General features: G+C 49.0%; 1 protein-coding gene across 7 annotated transcripts in view; it reads left to right on the top strand.

Moving 5' to 3' along the window:
- Nucleotides 1-23,123, top strand: part of LOC123344671 (myosin phosphatase Rho interacting protein) — a 168,278-nt gene that overhangs the window by 98,194 nt on the left and 46,961 nt on the right. For 4 of the 7 annotated variants that reach the window (XM_044981106.1, XM_044981105.1, XM_044981112.1 and 1 more), the window contains exons 6-8: nucleotides 4,929-5,139; nucleotides 8,601-9,117; nucleotides 22,849-22,990. In XM_044981106.1, coding sequence (XP_044837041.1) covers nucleotides 4,929-5,139; nucleotides 8,601-9,117; nucleotides 22,849-22,990 — 870 coding nt within the window. The remainder of the gene's footprint in view (nucleotides 1-4,928; nucleotides 5,140-8,600; nucleotides 9,118-22,848; nucleotides 22,991-23,123) is intronic. The other 3 variants (XM_044981111.1, XM_044981110.1, XM_044981108.1) reach the window with 2 other exon arrangements.

The following is a 23,123-nucleotide window of genomic DNA, read 5'->3' on the forward strand; positions in this document are numbered from 1 at the left end:
AGAATTGCTCCCTGGAAACGAGGACATTGGTGTTTGGGCGGAGATCCCTGAAAGAAGGTATTGTCACCACCACTGTTCCAGGACTTCTGTTTGTGTGCTGCACTGATTTCAGCTCCCACTGAAAGCTGGTCTCCAAGGCCCAGGCTTCTGCTACAACTCGGCAAAGGGGTGACAATAGAATACAAAATTTGAATAGCTAAAGAAACGGGAAGAAGCCATCTTGCCTAGACAGTGCTGCTTTGCTCAACTGTGTCCTTCTCAATCTCTTTCTTTCTCTGTCTGGATATACGTGCGTACGTATTCATTAATACATATAGATGGTCTAAAGTTTCAAAGGAGATTAGTAACTTTGAGTGCCCAGTTGGAGACCTCTTAAAGGACCTTCAGAAGATGGTTGAGTTTTCACTCTCTGAAAATAACCCATTAAAATAACTCAGGCATCTAAAAATTGAGGCAATTGTTAGTCGTCCTCGAAAATGTGGGCATATGCGTGTATTGGTGTATTTATAATATATTCATGTGAGAGCAGGAGACCAGATTCTTTTTTATATATAAAATCACCAGAGCATCTAAGGGCCTGAGCCTACAAACACTTATTTCTTCTTCATAACACACACAGTCCCTTTGACTGCAGTGGGATTACTCTCAGCAGCAAGCACTGTGCTTGGGTAGCCAGTAAGTTTTATAGGTTTACAGGCCCATTGTGCCTAATACAGTAGTTAAGATTCATCTTGGTTTGCCCATCGTGTGTCAAGTGGTTGAGAGACATTAGGAAGGGTTGTCACAATTTCCTTTATTATTATTTCTGGCTGTGGTTAATTTATCATTGGTTTGTTCTGACAAGTTCTCAGTGGCTTCAAGAAAAATTCTAAAAAAATTCCCTAATTAATGGAACTGAACTTTACGCCAGTTGTGAAGGTCTCTATCCCTTCTCATGCATTAAGCTGCTAAACTGTCCTTTCTTCATCACAAACTAAGGGCCAGTCGTACTTAGAGATGCATTTAAAATAACTAGTGTTTCCTTAATTGTATTTTAAATTGTGTTAAATAGCTCTTCTGTTTTTAAAGGAAATGTCCATTTAGGCATCTCAGGCGTTAAGGCATTGCATTTTTTCTTTATTTGTGGCTCGTTGCAAACCAGACCAGACAAACGATGAATGCAGCTGTTGAACAGTAGGGAATGAATTTTTCTAGGTTTTAATTAGTTTAGTTTTTGAAGCCAATCAAAAAGGTTTTCTGATGTGAGCAAATTCAGTTTATTGGCTGGCAGATGAAAGCAGAGGAGAGAGACCTAGGGTCATGGGACATACGTTAAGGGCAGCAGGGTTTAAGAACAAGACTGTCAATAGCAGGAGACTGAGGGAAGTGTGTGTGTGTGTGTGTGTGTGTGTGTGTGTATATACACAGAGGGAAGGGGAAGTGTGTGTGTGTACACAGAGGGAAAGAGGTTTGGTTTATTTGCTTCATGGAGCATCACCTGTCAGGTGTGCTATGTAGAGGTTGCACTGTTGGTGCCACACCTGGGGTGTGTAAGGCAGAGAGAAGACTCCCATTGCATGAGCGTGAAATCTAGCAGCTGAACTGATTTACTGTCTGTTTCTTGGCTGGAGGCAGAAGGCCAGGGTAGGGATTGTGGGGAATATCAGATTGATAGATATAGGTGGGCAGAAGGCCATGAAGCCAAAAACAAAATGGAAGATCTCTTGGCTCTGTGTAGGATTGCTGTGACGGGGGCGATTCCAGTATACCTCCTAAATAACAGCTCCTCAGTTTCCAAAATGAAAGGCCCGTGGACAGAATTTCCTGTCTAACTGCAAGTACTGAACTCCATTCCCAGAGGTTAAGGAGGCTCAAGGGCCTTGGCTCAGGTGGAGAGAGTGGCTTTGTTACCTCTTTCTTTTTAAGCTCTTGAGAGATTGTCCCCTTGCTCAGTGTTCAATGCATGTTTTTAAACATGATCGTGAAAGGGGATGGAGCTGAGTGGGAAGGTTCTGGGCCCACACAGGGTCCATCTAATGGCAACCCCACAGAAATAATCCAAATGTTGAGGTCCTATGCAGAATGCTGCCTTTACACAAAAATATTCTGCTTATGATGTGAAGGGAGAAAAGTCCATTTGAGAGACTGGAGCATGGAGGGTGTTCCAGAGTGAAGCTGTCAGCCAGCAATGGGGTTGCTTCGGAGGGACAGAAATTCTTATTCCCTTCATTGTAACTTTGAGACGTAAATGATCAATCAATTTGCTGACATGGGCTGGGCCAGGTTATCAGGTGGATCAGGTAGAAGAGGGAGGGAACAACCACAAGGTCAAGAAGCTACTCTGCAGGTGTTAATAAACATCGCCTCAGACCTCTTCAGCGCTCATTCAGTAATAACTGCATCCCTGCTGTGCTTGTCAATCCAGCAGTCAAAGCCACACACCTGCTGTGCTGCAGCAACAGCATGCAGGTGAGGAGAGAGGCTCAGATGTGCCCCGCTGCTGATAGTCGGAAGCCCTTCCGGATACTGACTTAGCCCATGTGCCACCTGCCGGGGGTTCTGTGGCTTGTTGGTAGAAATGGACAGCACCTTGCAAAAGTGAAGGTGAGGAGCTGCTGTTTAAAAATGGGTGTAACCCAGACAGAGCCGGCTTTAGGAAGTGCGGGGCCCAATTTGAACAGGTTCAGCAGGGCCCCGGCAAAAAAAATGTAAAAACCCAGAGGGAAAAGGCATGTGACATTTCCACCTGCAGCCCTGTCTCTGGGTTCTCAGGCAGTAATGCTGTGAAGCCGCTAATCTCTCTCTCAGCAGGAAATGCAGCTTAGGGCTGGTAGCTGGGCAGGAAATAGCTGGAAAACCAGGCTAGAGGATTTGCATTATCTGAAAAATAACCCCTGTTCTAAGTGTAAAATATACTGGGGGGTTGGGGGGGAAATGGGTGCAACTCAGGTGTTCCTCTAACCCCTCCCCCTCCCTTAAAGTATTATCTGCTTTCTAGTCCCATAAAGCCCTTCTTTGTCTAAACCAGCAGAGCCCTTTAGGAGGAGCCCCGGGAGGTAGGCTGTGCTCATTGTTTCTAGCCAGGGGAATTTGTCAGGTAATCGTTGTCTTCTTGCAAATGGAACCTTGTTGAAATGTGACTCGATGGGCTCTAGAAGTCCTGTCTCTAAGAAGGTCTTCTGGGCAAGAGTTCAACACACATGGAGCCTTGGCTCAAGGCCATCCTCCGCATCCCCTGTTGATGGACCGGGCGAGGGCAGCTTCGCCAATGAGTGGGCACGTTTGTCAGACGAGAGCTCTCACTCTTGGCCGTGCTTCCGAAGATCTAGGGCCTGGCTGGGCTTCAAAGCTTCCCCTCTTGGCGAGGTTCGCTGCTCTCTCGGGTGCTGACAGTTTGTGAAACGTTGCTTTGAGGAGAAAGCCACGCTCAAGGCCGAAGAATGCAGAGCCCGGTGCGGCGTTCCACTTGAAGTGGTGTCCAGGGCCAGCTGTTCCCTGCCATCCTGATGGAAATGATTTGCTGAAGTTGATCTTCCCAGTCCTCAGAAGATATGAGAGAGAGGGGAGGGGGTGGAGGTGTATGTTTCGTGGATGTGAGGATGCTTCATTGTAAACGTTTGTGAAGGGGTCAAAACAGGTAGCCCATATGTTAAATGTCACAGAATACAATAAAAATCCATCAAGGGTTTTTTAGACTACATGGTCAATGCTCTGGTTGGCCAAAATATCCCATCTCCCACCTTCTGCCCCAGACGTGGTTGCACTGCTGGATTTCTATGTGTAGTTGTGATCCTTGGGGAAGAAAGTGTTATAATAATAATCTCATAAGATCCTCCACCAACAACGAGACATCTTAGACATCTCCTGCCATGTGGGGGAGGGATAGCTTAGTGGTTTGAGCATTGCTAAACCCAGGGTTGTGAGTTCAATCCTTGAGGGGGCCATTTAGGGAACTGGGGTAAAAATCTGTCTGGGGATTGGTTCTGCTTTGAGCAGGGGGTTGGACTAGATGACCTCCTGAGGTCCCTTCCAACCCTGATATTCTATGATGTAAGTGTTTGTAACTCCTATTGGTCTGTACTGAGGTGATTCTGTGGCAAGTGATAGCACTGGCCTTTCACAAGCATTCTTGTCCTTGACTGGGTCAAAATGAAGTGAGTTTGCTAGGTCTCAGTAGCCCTTCATGGAAGCTGATCCCCACAGATAGATCTTTCTCTATCTCAAATGTGTGTACTGTGCTCATTGGTCTGGTGACAGCATGCCTCAGACGCACCAGACCTACAGCACGCCTACTTGGGAAAGGACCAGCAGCAGGCATCACAGTCAGGGCTGGCGGTTATTGGCTGAGCTGTAGGGCTTGGTTAATCCATGGTTTCATGAGCGCAAACTTTACACAGACGAATAGTTAAAAGCGCTGGTATTGTGCTGCGTCCTGTCTGCCGAGCTGGGAGGGGCAGTTCCTACTGGAAAACAAAGCACAGCAAGGCAAAGAGGCCCCTACCATGTGTATCTGCTTCTTCTCAGGGTCAGTAGGCTTCCTTCGTTTGTGAGCTTACCTTTGCTCTGGTTCTTTCTCCAGCTGGACAGAGAGGGAGATGTGGGCTATTTTTGGATCCCTCCCTCAGGAGAGCATATTAAAGACGTTTCCTTTTTCTTTGTAAGAGCAGTGCTTAACCACCTTGCTTAAGGAAGTCCTGAATTAGCCTGTCCCACTTGGGAGAAGCACTTAGACCTGCCAGCATTTGAAATGTATAAATCAGATCATTCAGGGAAGGGAAATACACACACCCCTTTGTAAGTGCATTGAAATGCCATGTGGCTAAGAGCTTGGGGTAACGTGGTCCATGTGTCTCCAGATAAGGACCTACCTGCTATGATAAGTCGGGATGACTGGTGCTAGGATTTAGAGAATGTGCAGTGATGCCCAGTGTCTTTCCTGTTCTCTTTAGGAACCTGGCCCCGCTAAGATGGCTGTGACCAGTAGCAACATTCCTAATGCAGAGAAGGTCCCCACTACCAAGTCCACACTCTGGCAAGAAGAAATGAGGGGCAAAGATCAACCAGATGGGAGCAGTAGCATCAGCCCAGCCCAGAGCCCCATGCAGAGCCAGGCCATGCCTGCCAGCTCCTTGAAGGAACCTGTGTTGGAAAGCAAAGAAGGTAAGGACCAGAGGGACGCTGGCACCGGTTCCTGTTCTCCTCTATCTTGGCAGCATTCGATACCTGATTGGGGGGAGCTTTCTTTTTCACCCTGAGGTGGTGCTGTGTAGTGACTGGAGCAGAGCCTGGGAGATGAGACTCTTACGGCTTGATGCTCAGAAACTGCTGAGCACCTGCAACTTCAGGAAGTCCATGGGAGCAGTGAGCAATGTCACTTCCTGGCTCTGCCACTGCCTCAATAGATTATGTTGGTCAAATCCCCCCAAACACTTCTGTGCGGCAACTTACCCCTCTGAAAAGTGGATCTAATACCTTACCTACCTCACAGGGAGGTTGTGAAGCCTGCTGTTTGTAAAGTGCTTTGATAGCCTCTGATGGAAGGTGCTTTCAAAGTGCAAAATGCTATTATTAATGGCCGATTAACCCCAAGTTGTTACTAGGATTGGAAGGTTTTCCTGCAGCAGTTTGGTTTTATTACATGGCTGTCTTGACTGGAGTGGTGTGGCTCTCTTAACGGGACCTAGTCAAAAAGTTTTGTCTAAACTTGCCTTTATTTAAAAACGTGAATAGAAATGGTTTCTTGTCTTTGTGTATTATTATTTAATTTTTTTTTCTTTTTAAACAAATGTAATGGTTCCCCTACTGGATTGGAAACCCAACTACCTGTTAGTACTTAAGATCCCACAACTGCCATAGAGAAACAGAAGGAAACTGCCCTGTTGATGAAGGTGATGATATTTCCATTGAGGCAGTGCCTGGGTAGGCACAGTCATGGACTATGGCTGATTTCATTGTCCTGAACTGAATGAAGTGCAAAATAAGAAACTGACATCAGTGGTGAAAAGAAAACTAGATTCCCCTCCTATCCTGCTCTCTCTTCTCCCCCCCACCCCCTTTCAATACTTTAATCTGGTGGGAATGGCTCAGCCCTGTGTCAGCCTACAAAGATCTGAACACTTACACTTGCGGTACCTGGGGTGGGGTTGGGGGGTGGGGAAGGGGAATAATGGGATGAAATTAAGAAAGGGGAAAATCTGGATAAAGTACTGGAAGGCAGAGGCAAGGAGCAGAACGGGATGACCTCACAGGTCTTTTCCACCTCTAATGGGTGCAATTCCAAGGCAAGGACATTTCCTTTGGAATAAATGAGCTTTTGAATATTGATCATCCCCCTTTATATTATCCACAGAGTGATTCCAAACTTTTCACTAAGGCAGCCCACCAACTGCATTTTGTCTTAATTTTTGCAACCCACCCAGGGTCCTAATGCATGGGGAGCAGGGAAGCAAAATCAGAGGCCAGCTTCCTTTGCTGCCACCCTTCTCCTCGCCCCACAAATGGGGCACGGACCACCCACAGCAGCCCTCTCAACCCAGTTCCATGGGACAGGAGCACTTGCTGCAGGATGAGTAAGGGGTGGGCTCACTATCCAAACACTTCCTCACCCCCCGGTGGTCTCCCCTCTGGACTGGGCCCGTGACCTATCACAGCTTTCCAGGTGGTTGCAGCCTACCCTTTGGGAAATAACGCCCTAATGGATACAGAGAGGCACTTACCTACAGTTGGTCCTATTTTATTGCCAAGCACTGAGGCGCTGCTTCCTCCTCCCAACCCTATATCAGGGCAGCTGTTTACATTTTGTCTCCTCTGATTAGTCCACGGAAGCCTCCGGAGTCTGCTGTATTGTTCGAAATGAAACAATAGAGGCCCGGGCTTTCTTCCTGCTTTGTGTTACGTGTTCCCCCTTGGATAAATCCGGGGTGGAGGGGAAAGCTGAGTTTGTTGCATGTTCTGAGTGGCTAGTAAAAACGATTGCTTTCCTCCGTGCTCTCTTGGGATTAGCTAATGGAAGAAGACTGCTCCCTTTGCGTCTCTCTGATTTAGCTGGTGTCAGCAAAGCCCTGGTTTTGATGAATCAATAGGCTTTTGCCCTTGACACCTTGGGATGTGGCCATGGGCAGAGGTGTGTGTGTGTGTGTGTTACCTCCACAGATGCTGCTTTTCGGTCACTTGTTTTTTGGTTGGAGAAAACAAAATAACTTACCATCCAGCTTATGATCTTCAGAATGGATGGGAAAGTCGCTGCTGGATGTATACCTCTCTGCTGCTGCCTCCCCTTCTTCCCTGCACGCGTATGTGTATACATTCACACTTCCCTACCTACCAACCAGCCAGCCAGCAGGTCAAGTCTGCCTGGAACAAAACGATTTTCTCCACATTCCAAACTTACATATGGAGAATCTTCTAGAGGCCGACAATTCAGGAAGTTAAGTGCTGATTAGATGCAATTTTGGCCCTTGAAAACAAATGCTCGTGCACAATTTTGTGGTGGTGTGAATGCAAAACGGGAATTGTTCCTTGTGCCCTCTGTAGCAAGAGCAGTGTGAAGGGACTCCCCTTTTCTTAATCCCTTTGTCTGTGCTGGCATGGAGGCTGGTGGTCACTAACTCACTCTGGTGCATACAGCTGTTTTTCATCTCACTCAAATGGAAGGCCTGACGCCTGACTTGCAATGAGGCCTCAATGCTCTCCTAGCTTCCCATTTTTTCTGGGAGGAAGAAATGAAGAGCTGCTGATGGAGCCATGCGTCCTTCAGCTATTAACACACCTTCCACTCTCTTGTTCCCCTCTCCTGACCCTCTTGCTTTACTGGAATCAGACACCATCAGAGTTGATTTTACTTGTGATTAGGCAATGCATTGGTGTTTGCTGGCTGACCCTCTGAGCTTCCTCCTAATATATACAGGTAGCACTTGTTGAGAAGCCTCCTCTTTATGTCTTAACAAAGCACCCGCTCTTCCTTGTTGTTGTGTCTCTCCTCCCAGACTCTGTGGAGACAGAGTGGGTCAGATCATTGCGTGCTTGGACTCAGAGAAATAAGGGGAGACCTTATTGGGCCTTCTGCAGTATGGCTGCTCCCGACCAGATGTGAGAAGCTGGCTGGGCACCTGATGGCATTCTGCTAGCTCCATTCCTCCTGTTGTCATTGTCCAGCTTTTCCCTCTGTAAATAAGTCAAAAGCACCCATCCCACCCTATGTCTGTTGGTGCTTTGCATGTGGCACATATAGCAGGCTGCTCAGTAATCCAAGTGCGAAATGCTGATGATTGGTGGGTCCTAGTCCACCTCCTAGCAGATCAATCTCCACATCACAAAAACCCTGTTCTTATCATCACCCTTTCTGGCAGTTCTGGGCACAGAAGCCAAAGATGCAGTGGATCCTGAAACTGAACTTACGGTTTCCCTCCAGAGGTGGGTCTTCCAGGTCAGGTTTGGGCCTGGGTCCATAGGCCCTGTAATGCTGGAAACCGTATGCAGATGTTTCCTGTTCTGTGGAGGCAAGGCAGTTTGTGTTTAAAATCTCCTTTTATACAAATGGAGGAGAGGCAAAATCAAGTTTGGAACCAAGCGTAGTAACCTCCACCCAACTCCTTCCCCTTGTTTTCTGTTCCGTTTCTTAGATGAGAGCTCCATGAATGGCGACAGGATAGACTGTGGGCGGAAGGCGCGTGTTGAGAGCGGTTACTTTTCCTTGGAGAAGACCAAGCAAGACTCGAAGTTAGAAGAGCAGCAGCTGCCACCTCCACCATCCCCTCCCAGCCCCAGCACCCCGAACAACAGGTACAGTTACCCCAAATCACCCTCCCAGGAGCACAGCCACCCCTTTCCTTCCCCAGGTAGCAGCTCAAACAACCGAATGGTTTCCAGCTTCTCACTGAACTCCCTGGATTCAAAGAGTACTTACCCCATGTGCAAGGACTCCAGCTGCAGAGACGGGGGAAGGGGAGCAGAAAGAACGGACCTCTCCCTTTCCTTCAAAGCCAGTCGGCAGTACGCCACCCTGGCCGATGTTCCCAAGGCCATTAGGATCAGTAACCGGGAGGCCTTCCAGGTGGAGAGGAAACGGCTGGAGCAGAGGACCCGGGCCCGCAGCCCTGGAAGGGAAGAGGTGGCCCGGCTCTTTGGTAACGAGAGAAGGTAAGGGACCAGTGACTGTTCTGTTTCTTAACTTGTTTGACCATGACCACATGGTGGTGGTTGCTCTGTTAGTAAAGCAGTGGCTGCTGGGACTGACACGTCCCTTCATAGCCCACTGTAGAGGAAATGCTTTATTTGGACAATTAAAGGTATACAAAACTAGGTTTAACTGGTGATCGTCTCTCCTCCTTTGAATCTATTAAATGGACTGGGAGGGAATCCTGATAGAGCCATGCCACTTTTTATGGATCCGATGGCATGGGTCATCCACCCTTAACAGCTCTCTCTTGTCGCCCATCCCCAGCCAAACGTATTTAAGTGAACTCCCAGCTGCCCAAAACCAGTGCAGAGAGAGCCCTCAAATTTGTACCCGGGCTGTCTTTCTGAGTCTCCATTATTTTCCAGACTCCCCTTCACTCTAACTTTATATACAGGTCATTCCTGTAGCCACTGGAAGTGCTCCTGAAGTGAGCATAGCTAGGACATCCACTCCATGTTAACCAGCAAAGGATGTGATCCCCACCAGTGCCAGTGTATGTTAGCACAGGTCACCGATGCTTCTCGGCTGATCCTTCTCTTGGAGTAGTAGGCTGGACCTTCCTCCAGGAAGCTGCCAGGTGTTGCTCTGTAGTACCTCCCTTCTCCTTCTCCACCCTAGCTCAAGTGCATGGTGGCAGCTGGCACCATTAATTAGGGTATTTCTATAAACTGTGTTGGGGCCATGTGTGTTATGCAATGCTCTGATGAGCTAAGAGAGGTTTCAAAGTGTCAGTGTTAATCTTGGAGAGGGGAGTTGGCTGCCACCGATGCAGAACTGAGTGGGTGGGAAAACAGCTTAGTGGAGAAGGCTTTGTGTCCAGTGCACACGCTCATTTTTTCTGGGTTTAAGGAGGCCCAGTGGGGAGGGAGGATAGATTTAACTTGCCCTGAAAAAGCCTCATTTATGTGATGACTGTAAAGTAAGCCATGAGACAAGGGCACTGGGCTAGAGGGCTGATTGTTGGTCTGATTTGCTTGCACTTGGGTTCCTGCAGGCATGTTCGCTCTAGCATGATGTCACCAAGCACTTGTGGTTTGCTTTTCACATCCCCTGGAGGACTGTTTTCACGCTGGCCCACAATTAGTGCAGGCATGAAGCTGCACTGCAAAGCACAGCAGCTGCTATTGCACAAGCAACACCGCTTTGCACTCGTGTTTGTTCCACTTCATTTAAATTTGCAGCTGAACCGTACGTGTGTCTAACCTGTACTCACGCAAGCAGTGTGTAGCTTCGCTGCCTGGCTGCAATCTGGGGTGGAGGACGGGACTCGGAGACAGCACTATCTTGGCTTTCTTCTCCCACCTGAGGATATAATCCTTTCTGTGTCTGGCAAAAAGGATGCCGTGCTTGCCTCCTGGAGACCCCCTCCTGTTACACTGAGTGGAGAGAACAGTAATTCTTGGTTTGTGAATTGTAACATATTGGCTCAAGTGTGTGTGTGATCATATCACCTGCTAGTGGTTGGCTTCTAGCAGCGGCTCTCAACCTTTCCAGACGACTGTACCGCTTTCAGGAGTCTGATTTGTCTTGCGTACCCCCAAGTTTCACTTCATTTAAAAACTACTTGCTTACAAAATCAGACCTAAAACACAAACGTGTCACAGCCACACTAGTACTGCAAAACGTCTTACTTTCTCATTTTACCATATAATTATAAAATAAATTGATTGGAATATAAATAGTATACTTACATTTTAGTTTATAGAACAGTATAAACAAGTCAGTGTCTGTATGAAATTTTAGTTTGTAGTGACTTCGCTAGTGCTTTTTGTGTAGCCTGTTGTAAAACTAGGCAAATAACTAGATGATTTGATGTACCCTCTGGAAGACCTCAGCGTACCCCCAGAGGTACATGTACCCCTGGCTTACAGAATATTAAAAGGTCTTCTTCTACTGCCAGCTTAATAGTTCAGGTACTAGAGGAGTTTCAGCACCAAAAGAACACACAAGCCTCTGAGTCCTAGCCCCAGTGTGATGCCGTATAGCTGAAAGCAGTGATATACGTGCAACTGCTGGATTCAATAGCTTTTTAGAGTAGTTACTTCTGAACAGCTAGTAGTGCCAGTTGGGGCGCTGGTGTGCAAATGCGTGTCCAAGCTGGGGCACAGGGGGAGGGCATGGAATAGCTGATGAGGGAGACAGGCAAACAGATAACAGATACCTGGGAGAAGAAGGATCTCAGAGCTTCTGCTAGATATTGTCCTTTTTTATTTCATCCTTGCTGATTTTTGGTTGGTGGGGTGGGTTCCTCCCCCTCCCAGAGGCCACTGCACCCAGCCCCTTTGTTTCCTGGGCTCCTGAGGCTATTATACAGCAGCAGGCGATCGGATTTTATTTGCTGTGTCAACATTGGTGAAAACTCTCCTATGTTATGTCTAGTCGACTTACTGCCTTTAGTTGAAGCAACTTTGCTCTGCCTAGGGCGTGGGGGCAGATGAATGTCTCCTGTGCTTTTGCTTTTATTTATGTCCTTTTAAAAAATATGCTTTAATAAACTCCCATCAGCACAGTGGCAGTGACAAGGGTGGGTGTCTTTTGTTTGATTTCTGAGGCTGCTGGAAAAAGATTTAAAATAAACAAGCCTTTTTTTGCATTGGTGCTCACCATAATTCAGGGGCTGGTGGGCTAATGTCCTGTCAAGCCAGCCTACAGTTTGTCATTACACAGATTGTAACAATAGCTCACTCAGAAGGGCTTTCTGTGATCAACCTTCCTCACACACCCCTCCCAACGTCCCTCCAATTGTTTCCTTTTCCTCCTTGCCTGCAGTCACGGCTGGAAGAGGGGTGGGGGGTGGAATTGTCAGCACCAATGGAGAAAGGAGTTGTTTGAGCAGTGATGAGGCAGCAGCTTTCCCTTCTCCCCTCTCCCTTTTATTTAAAGAAACATTCTCCAGTGGTGTAGGCCCCAAATCTTCTGTGTTTAAAAAGTTTTACCGAACCTTCTATAAAGAGAAGCATCTCGCTGATTTGTGAAGAGGTGGGTTTTTGAGAGGGGGAGGGGAAGGTGATGGCACACTCTGACAGGGCAGTGTGGATTGATCTCTTTTCACCTGTGTGTGAAGTGGGCTATAAATAGAGTGAAACTGACAGGTTTCTAGTTTCACAGTTGAGGGGGGGATAAGTAAAATAAATATAAACAAACAGCATAAATGGTCATGGATGGGGAGCAGGTGTTTAAAACACTCCAAGCTTTAATGATCTAAGATGATGATAGTGACAGATAATTGTTCCAAGCTATGGCACTTGACAGTTTCCTCCCCCGAAGATGGCAGATAAGTGCATGTGAGAATTAAAGGAGAGAGTTTCCCAAACTAGTTCTTAGGGTTAGTGATAATCTCTCCTGCTTTTGGGGACAGAAAGGGAGCTGTTCCCTTCTCAACGGCATAGCCCTTCCTGGCCATGTGTAGGGCTGGGAACGGCCTTCTTCAGTCCTCCTTGGCCAGAAAGGTAGTGTTTGGGATAGAACAGGGGTGGCCAACCTGAGCCTGAGAAGGAGCCAGAATTTACCAATGTACATTACCAAAGAGCCACAGTAATACGTCAGCAGCCCCCCATCAGTCCCCCTCCCCCCTGGCAGCCCTGCTGATCAGCCCCTCCCCACACCTCCTGATCAGCTGTTTCATGTGTGCAGGAGGCTCTGGCAGGGAGGGGGAGGAGTGAGGGCATGGCAGGCTCAGAGGAGGGGGCGGGAAGGGGTGGAGTGGGGACAGGGCCTGTGGCAGAGCCAGTGGTTGAGCCGTGAGCACCCGTCCCCCCCGAGCACATTGGAAAGTTGGCGCCTGTAGCTCCAGCCCTGGAGTCGGTGCCTGTACAAGGAGCCGCATATTAACTTCTGAAGAGCTGCATGTGGCTCTGGAGCCAGAGGTTGGCCACCCCTGGGATAGAAGAAAGGGGTTCCAAGAGGGTCATGTGGGGCAGCGGTAGTTGGGAGGAATACAAGTGTAATCCATGGCTTTGAAGGAGAGTGCAGCCAGTTATAAATGAACTTCGTCCCAGCTGGAGATGATCTGGGTGGTGTGTGCAGGAGGGGTCACATTTTCCCTGAGCCAGGGAACCTGAGTGTTTCAAATGTTCAGGTGGACTTGGCTGGAGAGAGCTGGTTTAGCACTGGACTCAAGAATTAACATTTCCCGACTCTGCTTGGCTTGGCTGCTTTTTAATTTGATTTACTTAGTTTTCATTTTATTAACATGTTTTTCTCTGCATTGAGTCTGTGCCATTTGAGGTTGAGCGCTTGTGAAACTTCACTTCTCAGACTGCAAGGGCCAGTTTTTCTTTAGGGCTTCAGAGCATTTTGAATGATCCTGTCCAGTAACTTTCTAACAGTTACTCCAGCTCATTTTATGCTGGGAATTTACCTAGAATTATTCAACCCTCATGTAGACCCCAGTGAACTGCATCTCTTTGTCAAGCAATGAAACCAAATGAATTTGCTAATGTTCTGTCAGTATTCTCCGCTTCTCCCCCCCTTCTTCTACCTGTAGCGCCCCTCTCCACCTGGTTACCTCCTTTAATGCCAATCCGCTTACAGGTTTTGATGGACAGGTCTGGGTTCTTTTGGATCCCGCACCCACTCAGCAGGGTGAATCTTCTTTCTTTTTTTTCTATGAAATTATTTGGCGGTGCCTCCACCCCCCTCGCTCCTTCCTGGCAGGGTCATCAGGGCAGCTTGGGCGGAAAATCCTAACTACAGAGTAATTCCCACGTACTTGCCGGATAGTTGGAGACTTCCAAGAAATAACACAAACAGATAAAAATATATTCAACACAATAATTATATTAAACGGGAGACAAATACAACATAACAGGGTGAAACACTATTTTTAGGGTCACCGATGCCCACACTGAAAATACCCATGACTTGATGTAGCAAACATAAACTTAGTGTCCCGTTGGTACACGTACTTTGCTTGATGACCTGTAACCACAAAATTCTTCTCTGCAGTGGTTTAGCAGTGTGGCTGACTGGGTTCAGTACAGCCCAAAGGACTCACAAGTGGGAGGAGGTGGTAAATCCCTCCCCAGGTGTAATATACAGCAAGTTATAAAATCCTCAAACCCTCACTCCCTGGCTTGAGGACACAGTTCAGGGAGTTGGGGGGGTCCCCGAAACAAATTCCCTGACTAACTAACTAAAAGCTGGTGCACTCACAAACTCCATGAATGATCCTCAGGTTCAAAGATGACGCTGGATCCCTCAGTCACTGCAGAGGGGCTGCTGCCTGCTGGCAGGGATCCTCCTCAGGCAGGAATCAGGCTGCATCGGTCCCAGGATTTCCCCTCACCACAAAGGGGTGCAGGGCTCAAGGTGTAGGTTATACAACTAAACTAACATCCAAACTGTAGCCTCCTAGCCCAGCCTCCAGTCACACTCTGCAGGCAGCTTCCCTGGACTAGCAGGCAGAGCAGAGCTGACCATGTGGTGACGGGTCTCACTTAGGGAGCTGGAGGGCGAACTCAGCCTGGCTGGGGAAATTTTCCCAGCAAACGCTACAAATTGGGAATCATCTGTAGGGAAGGAAAAACCCAGCTGAGGGATCTGCTGTCAGGTCCCTAGAGGCCTGTTCTCAGGGAACCCTGCATGCAGGCCTGAGACTCACCAGCTCTCCACACAGCCAGTCCTGCCCTTTTCCTGGCTGGCTCCAGACTGACTCCAACCTGGCTTCTCCCCTTTCCTGAACTCCCTGGGAGGGGCATCTCACTCCCTATTCGTTACCAGGCAGACTCTCAGTTTGCCTTGGCTCCCCCTCCCTGAGCTGCCAGCGGACAGAGCCCCAGGAATCTAGGTAATCTCCTTGGGGGTTACACACCCATCCACTCCAAGGCTATAGCGACACTAGAGACCAGACAGCGGTACTGATGCAGCTGTGCTGCTGTAAGATCTCTTGTGTAGCCACTCTGTGTCGACGGCCCCATCAACATCATTAAACCACCTCCAACGAGCACGGCCGCCCGGGGGCGGCAAGTGGGGCAATTTGCCCCGGGGCCCTGGCCGAGAATCCCTTCCCCGGCTACTCACCCGGTGGCGGTCCAGGTCTTCGGCGGCACACCCTTCACTCGCTCTGGGTCTTCGGCGGCGGGTCCTTCAGTGCTGCCGAAGACTCGGAGCGAGTGAAGAACCCGCCGCCGAAGACTCGGAGCGAGTGAAGGACCCGCTGCAGACTCGGAGCGCCGCCCGATAAGTACAAGTGCCGCAGTGGGTGGCGCCCTTTTTTATGTCTGCTTCCCCGCTTTGCCCCAGGCCCCCTGAATCCTCTGGGCGGCCCTGCCAACGAGCGGTGGTAGCTATGTCAGTATGTCACACCCCTCGACATAAGTGGTAGTGTAGACATGGCCTAAATTATTGCATGAGGATTGGACCTCCAGACAGAAGAGAACTATACACTGATTTCCAGGAGCCCTAGTTAGGGCAGCCTCTCCTCTTAGTAGTCCTGTTTTAAAGACACTACTTTTTTTTTAATTTTAAGAGCTCCTATATGAGTAATATAATCATAGTGAATGTTCAGGACTGTGTTTTAGAAGAATCCTATTGATTGTTTAGATCTAAATTTTAACCTCTGACCCATAGATGGGGTGGAATTAGGGGTTCTGGAGGGGCTGCTGCACCCCTTGGCTTGAAGTGGTTTCCATCACATACAGGTTTTACAGTTTGGTTCAGTGGCTCTGCGCACTCCCACTATACAAATTGTTCCAGTACCCCTGCTCTGACCCCTTTACAATTTTCTGTGTGTGTGTGGGTCTGCCATATTCTAAATCTCTTCTTTATAAATATCTAAAGTGAACCCCCCTTTCCTGAGAAACTTTCAACAATGCTATTTTGATGTGTCTCACACATAATCAGTGTGTGAGTTCCCCCTGCTGGTGTGCACTGATACATTTGGTGTTTAATGCTGTTTCTACATCTCTGCACAGTCCAGCTCGCATTGCCAATGAACAAAAAGAAGAGGAAGTGAATCCAAGGCCCACAAGCTTGTTCCTTTAGCGCTGGAGACATAGTGAAATGGAAAGTATATGTGTACAACAGTCATTTGTCCCTGGTACAGGCGACAGCCTGGGTCTGAGTCAAGTGCGTAGTGTGGGTTATGGCTTTTGTTGTTCTACATTCCTTTAGCTGAGTTCTGGGTGGATTTGGTAGCGCTTCTACTCTGTGTTGTTGGAATAGGAGCCCTTGCAGAGATGCTGTGCCCACAGACGCCTGAAAGGCTAGCTGAGCAATAAGTATAGTCCAAGTGTCCTCCCCGATCAGGCACAGGAATATGGGCATCTCTCTGGAAACCAGACACAGGAGTGACCGAGCACAAAAAGGGTTTCAAGACAATCGTAGGGAATAAGCCAGAGGTCCAGTACACTGAAATGTTGTGTTATATGCAAGTCTTGTGTGTTACCTACCTCTCCCAATGAATCCTTCATCCTTAAACCCAGATCTCTGCTGGGTCAGATGGTAGAGATGTGCTAGCAGGCAGCCTCACCCAGTCCCCTCTGCCAGGTGCTGTGAGGCTCCATTCAGCTTGGGAGAGGGAGACTGGGCTCCCCATAAGATTTCATAACCTCTTTCCTCCTCCAGTTCTCCCCTCCCTGACCTGAGTTCTCTTAGCTGCCACAGAACCCTCAGGCCAACAGGCCCCGGGCGATCCGCCCGGCACCCTCCTCGACGGCCACGGAACCCTCAGGCCCCAGGGCGATCCGCCCGGCACCCTCCTCGACGGCCACGGAACCCTCAGGCCCCAGGGCGATCCGCCCGGCACCCTCCTCGACGGCCACGGAGCCCTCAGGCCCCGGGGCGATCCGCCCGGCACCCTCCTCGACGGCCACGGAGCCCTCAGGCCCCGGGGCGATCCGCCCGGCACCCTCCTCGACGGCCACGGAGCCCTCAGGCCCCGGGGCGATCCGCCCGGCACCCTCCTCGACGGCCACGGAACCCTCAGGCCCCGGGGCGATCCGCCCGGCACCCTCCTCGACGGCCACGGAGCCCTCAGGCCCCGGGGCGATCCGCCCGGCACCCTCCTCGACGGCCACGGAGCCCTCAGGCCCCGGGGGCGTTCCGCCCGGCACCCTCCTCGACGGCCACGGAACCCTCAGGCCAACAGGCCCCGGGGGCGATCCGCCCGGCACCCTCCTCGACGGCCACGGAGCCCTCAGGCCCCGGGGCGATCCGCCCGGCACCCTCCTCGACGGCCACGGAGCCCTCAGGCCCCGGGGCGATCCGCCCGGCACCCTCCTCTACGGCCACGGAGCCCTCAGGCCCCGGGGGCGTTCCGCCCAGCACCCTCCTCGACGGCCACGGAACCCTCAGGCCAACAGGCCCCGGGGCCGATCCGCCCGGCACCCTCCTCGACGGCCACGGAGCCCTCAGGCCCCGGGGGCGATCCGCCCGGCACCCTCCTCGACGGCCACGGAGCCCTCAGGCCCCGGGGGCGATCCGCCCGGCACCCTCCTCGACGGCCACGGAGCCCTCAGGCCCCGGGGGCGATCCGCCCGGCACCCTCCTCGACGGTCACGGAACCCTCAGGCCCCGGGGGCGATCCGCCCGGCACCCTCCTCGATGGCCACGGAGCCCTCAGGCCCCGGGGCGATCCGCCCGGCACCCTTCTCGACGGCCACGGAGCCCTCAGGCCTGTGGTGTTCTTCCCAACCCCCCCCCCGCCACTGAGCCCTCAGGCCCAGGGAGCTCTGCCCGACACCTTCCCACCCCACCCCCACCCCCATGGAACCCTCAGACCTGGGGCATTCTGCCCAACACGTCTCCTCAGCTGCCCCAGAGCCCTCGTGCCTTGGTGTTCCACCCAATGATGCCTGTTCCCTATTCCCAGCTGGCACGGATTCTTCAGGCCTTGCTCTTCCACCCTCTGACAGCTCCCTGGACAACTTTTGTGTGATGGTTCCTAAGGTGTCTCCCCACAAATGACACATGCAGGCCATCACTCCCTACTCCCTCAAATACAGTCTGTTTTACAAGCTCTTTGGAAGCTGTTTAACCAGCTGGAGAAAGGAAATGATCCTTACCCACATTGCCTCCTGAACTTCCTTATTTATTTCAGCCTCTGCCCTTACTGTCACCAAGCAAGGAGCCTAGAGAGGGAACTTGACTAGCTCCAGGTGGTAATATCTTAATTTATACCTTGGATGAGGTGCTCCTGTAGGGGCTTGACTACAGATACAGGGTTTACGATGGGCAATTCTTGATATAGCAAAAATCTTACTGCCATCTAGTGAGAGTAGGATTAAAGGTAACTGGAGTTCCGATGTGATGACTAACCACACAAGCTCTGCTCCTTGGGTTACCACAGTATCCTCTGAAACTGTGATGTGGGCACTGCTTGTAGCTGGAAGTTTCATATGGCATTCACTCCCTGTATAGTGTGTGTCCTGTTGGTAATGATAGCACATTCCCCTGCTACTCACAGTGCTGATCTCTTTGGAGCTTTGAGGCCCTCTGATTGGTGTTTCCCCTGCTTGCTTAAAACCTTCAGGGTTTTAAAGGAGATTCTTCTTACTGAGACCTGGTCTACAGTACAGACTTAGGCTGACGTAAGGCACTTACGGTGACCTAATTATGTTAGTGTCCACACTACAGCCTTGCTCCCACCAATGTAAGTGCCCTACTACACTGACGTCATAACTCCAACCTTCACGAGAGGCGTAGGGCTTATGTTGGTGTATTTAGGGTGACGCAGTGTCCCTGTAGACACAGTGGGTTACTTACATCATCTGTTGGCTGTCATTCTTTTCAATTTCATGGCTCCCTGCTGGAGTGTGAAATTGACAAGAAAGCCTGGCTCACAGCTCAGGCTGTCACCTGGGGATGGATGGAGGCTCCCTGCTCCCAACTGGGCTCCCTGGCTGCACCAAGGGTCACGGCTCCCTGATGGGAACCTGGTAGCTCCCAGGCTTCAAGCGCAGAGCAGGGAGCCGAGAGCCCAGGGGGTCAGCCTGGCTCCTGGTGGGGAGCTGCACATGGAGCTGAGAGCTCAGGCTCTCGGCCCCCCACAGTGCCCCTCTTAAGTCAGTGGAAGCGCTCCTGGTGAGAACGCACACCACTGGCAGTAGTGTGGACATGAACCGCCACAGTAAGTTGTAAGTTGATCAAATATAGGTCAGCTTAAGTTTGTAGTGTAGACATGCCCCGTGTCCTAAATTCTACCCTCCTCTGACAGGAATTGGGACCTGCTATGGAATCATAGTTAGACGTTTGCTGAAATATTTCTCCCTCTTTTCAATAAGTCACAGAGCTGCCCTGAAATTGCAGACATATTGTACTGATGGATTTCTCTCAAACACCTTCTCTGGGTCTTTGAGTCTTAGAAGTGGGTGTCGTCCCCCTGCAACCCCAATGCATGCACCTTTGCTTTGTAAACAGAGGTTACTCACTCCTTCCTTTCATTTTATTTATTTTTTTCTTTGTAACAATCCTCTAATGTTGTGCATCCTTTGGGGTAATTCCCTTTCCTATCTCTCTGAAGCACTCTCACAATCTCTTTTGCAGTTAAATAATAAATGCATACAACAGAACTCTTCCCCATCAAAGAAAATCATTTTAATTACAGATTTTATTGTCAGCCTTTGTAGCGACCCCTTTACTTTCACTTTAACTCAATTCTGCAGCTTGTGTGTTCAGTGACCTGGAGCAGATTAATAGCTTGCATGGAGGATGAGCTGCCTAGGACTAGTTTAAGAGTTGAGAGAGTACTGAATGACACCATCTCTCTTTAAATACTTCATACCTTCTTTGAAGTTTGGAGCCGATGTTTGTAGGGGCCGGTTCTCTTTCAGGTGCCCATGTGTAGCTGTCATCAGCATGGGATGAACAGAGAATGGATTAATCTCCGCTCTCTTACACGCTCACTATGTCTTTGTCAGCCACAGCCACCTGTCTTGAAATGTTTAACCAATGGAGGGACTAATCTAATGATGATAACACTGGGTGCTGTGATTTGGTTGCTATGATTTCCCCCCCCTCCCCCCCTTTTTTGGTAATGAATTCTTGGGGTGATTTTGCTTTTATTTATTTATATAGAGATATAGAGATATATTTCCTCTTCTGTTCATTCATTTTCCAGCCTTGTTTTCTTCCAGGTCTTGTTGCTCTCCACCTTCTCCTCCTGTGTTGCTGTGTGACGTGTCCTTTACTCCGCCTGCTTCGCTACCATCTCATCTCAATCTCAAGCCGTAGACAACTCGATGGTGCAGCCCCTTTCATGAGAAATCAACCTGCTTTTGATTTTGGTTTTTTTGGTTTTGTTTTTAATTTTCTTCAGAACTTCACCTGAAAGGGAAGAGACAGTGTTAATTCCTGGGTCTCTTATTCCATGCTAAACCGAGTCCGAGAGAGAAGGCTGGGCTGGTGAAAGGGGCACTGTTGGGTTAAAAATCATATATGCAAAGAAATTCCCCTTACCTGTTTTACTAAAGACATAGGCCCCAATCCTGCAGGCTGCATTGTAGGAGTGTACCTCTGGGGCTTTAATTGGTCTCTACAAGGGCGCAGGGTTCCATCCTGCAGCTTTCAGGATTGGGGCCTTAGATGGTTAAAATGGAGTGAGCTATTTCTAAAATCTGATTGATTTAAGAGGATCAGACTGTCCTTACTGATGTTGTCTACGTTTTGCACTTTCTTTATCTTTTCCAGTGAATGCAGACCTAGTAAATTCTTGTTTCTAGTTGATTTCACTGTCTGGGTCTTATGGTCTAGTTCTGTGCTGCATTGTTTGGATTGCAAACACAGCAAGAGAATGTTTATGTTCAAGCCATATTTTACTTTATGAAATTTGATAAAAACTTGTAAAACCCTAACTGACCTCACAATTTCCCTTTTAAGAGAAGAATCGAAAATAATTGTTGGTAACTAAACAACTTGTTTCTCCTGAATTGGCTGCTGTTTGATGATGCGTGCGTTTGTTTTTTAATACGTGTGTTGCAGATGAACATGAGCTAAACTCAGATTCAAACGCTCCTAAGATTTGTGATTAAGAATTTAAGCCCAATTTGAATCCAGATATTTTGATGAGGCCCCATCTTTCCAGTACATTGAACTTTTAGCAGGGTTCAAAATCAAGGTCCAAATTTTGCAGCTTGGGCGGCTCTGTTGCATAGGCTAGTGATGGGTGAATCTCTAAAAAGGTTCCTAGGCTCAGATAAAAGCCCAGAGGTTGATCCTTATCTGTACCTCTTGGCTGGGCAAAATTGTTCTAAAAAATCTCTCACTACCAGGCCTCTTTGAGAATTACAGTAGTTCCTGTTATGGGGTCGGGCAGAATAGCCTTTCATGACATACTAGAGTGCTTCTGATCCCAGCTACAAAAGTGGGCAGTTTTTCCAGTCTAAGAAGGCTTGTGGTTTGGGCTTAGGAAGATATTTTGTGTTGGTTCCTTGCTCATCCCTTATATAGATAGAAAGATATCGACCAATCACCAATTGCAGTACTAAGCAGCAGGGCCTCTCATACAAGACACTGGTCATCCCTTGCTCTAATAGGCTGCTATTAGAGCAAGGAGTGACTAGTGTCTTGCATGAGAGGCCCTGCTGCTTAGTACTGCAGTTGGTGATTGGTCGGTGCTGCAGCAAATAACCTCCTTCCATACAGGATATGCAGAGTGATTTAGACAAAGAGGAAGCCACACCGTTTTGAAATGACAAGTGTGCCATGTTACTGCAGTACTAGCTTTTGATGTTTGTAGACAAGGACAGGAGCAGCACTCTGATGACCAATGCACTAATCCTACAAAAGTGTACACATGCACTTAATTTATGCATTGTGAATAGTCCTACTAAAAGTCTATGTGATTACTCACAGGGCATAGCATTAAGCATGTGGGTGAATCTTTGCAGGGTCAGGGCCCTACTGTTTATATTGGGGCTACCAGAACCTATCCTTTTTCCTTTGCACTCTGAAAATGTTCCTCTCTACATCTGTAAACATTCTCAGTGCAACGCTGTTCTACTCGTTGGTTCGTTACAGAATTGGAGAGTGAAGGGCCGAACACAGAACCAAAGATGCTGAATAGTCTTTGTGGTGCTGAAACGATTGGAGAAGGCTCATTGGGAAAAAGTTATTGCTGGTTTAGAAAATGTTTTTAATTTTGAAAACAATATTCTGGGGCGAGAAATGCGTGAATTGGGGAGATCATTGAGACCCTGTTGCATTAAATCATGTGCAAATAGAAGGGGGTGGAGAAGAAGGCAAACAGACCCTACTAATAATATTAAAAATAACTGTGTATGGAGGTGGAACATACTCGGAGCTCAGAAGCTGTGAAAGGTGACAGTCCATATGAAATCTGCTACCTCTGGCTGAGTGTGTACCAGAGACCAGAAGAGCACCTTTTCTGTAGTACATGACCAGCAAAGAGTTCACCTTGACACAAGCAGTTAGTTCTCCTTGGCTGGAAGTCAAGCATTCTGTAATCTTTTCTTATGGCTTCAGAGCCTGCAGGTAAAGTCCTGCCTGTCTAGTTGAGACCTGTTCTTTGTCTTGAATCCCCCATGTTTTGCAGCATGCAGGGGGAACTTGAACAAAAAGGCATGAATGCACAGGCACCAAGAGGAACAGTTTTGCAGAGTTCTGTAGAATGTAACCCTTGTTGCCGCTTCCCTGGGAGAGCCTCTTGCTATATAGGATTCTGTAGTGACTCACAAAACAATTGCTGCTTTTGCGTTAAACAGGCACCGGTTTCCTCTCTCTCTATGTTCCAGGCGGTCCCAGGTAATTGAAAAATTTGAGGCATTAGATATAGAGAATGCAGAGCATATGGAAACCAATGCGTCCGCAGGCCCCTCTCTTTCCAGCGAGACACGTCAGGGCAGGAGCGAGAAGCGGGTTTTCCCCAGGAAACGGGTAAGCCTTTTGCTTCTCTCTGAGGTAGGATGAAGGCACCTGCCTATATTCTTGGAGTATGTAGTGCTGGCTGGCAGCTCATATTTAGTGCTCTCCCTAGCACAGCTAGGATTGTCCTTGGCTGCAGGTCCTC

This window comes from Mauremys mutica, chromosome 11 (assembly GCF_020497125.1).
Source record: "Mauremys mutica isolate MM-2020 ecotype Southern chromosome 11, ASM2049712v1, whole genome shotgun sequence".
Lineage (NCBI taxonomy): Eukaryota > Metazoa > Chordata > Testudines > Geoemydidae > Mauremys > Mauremys mutica.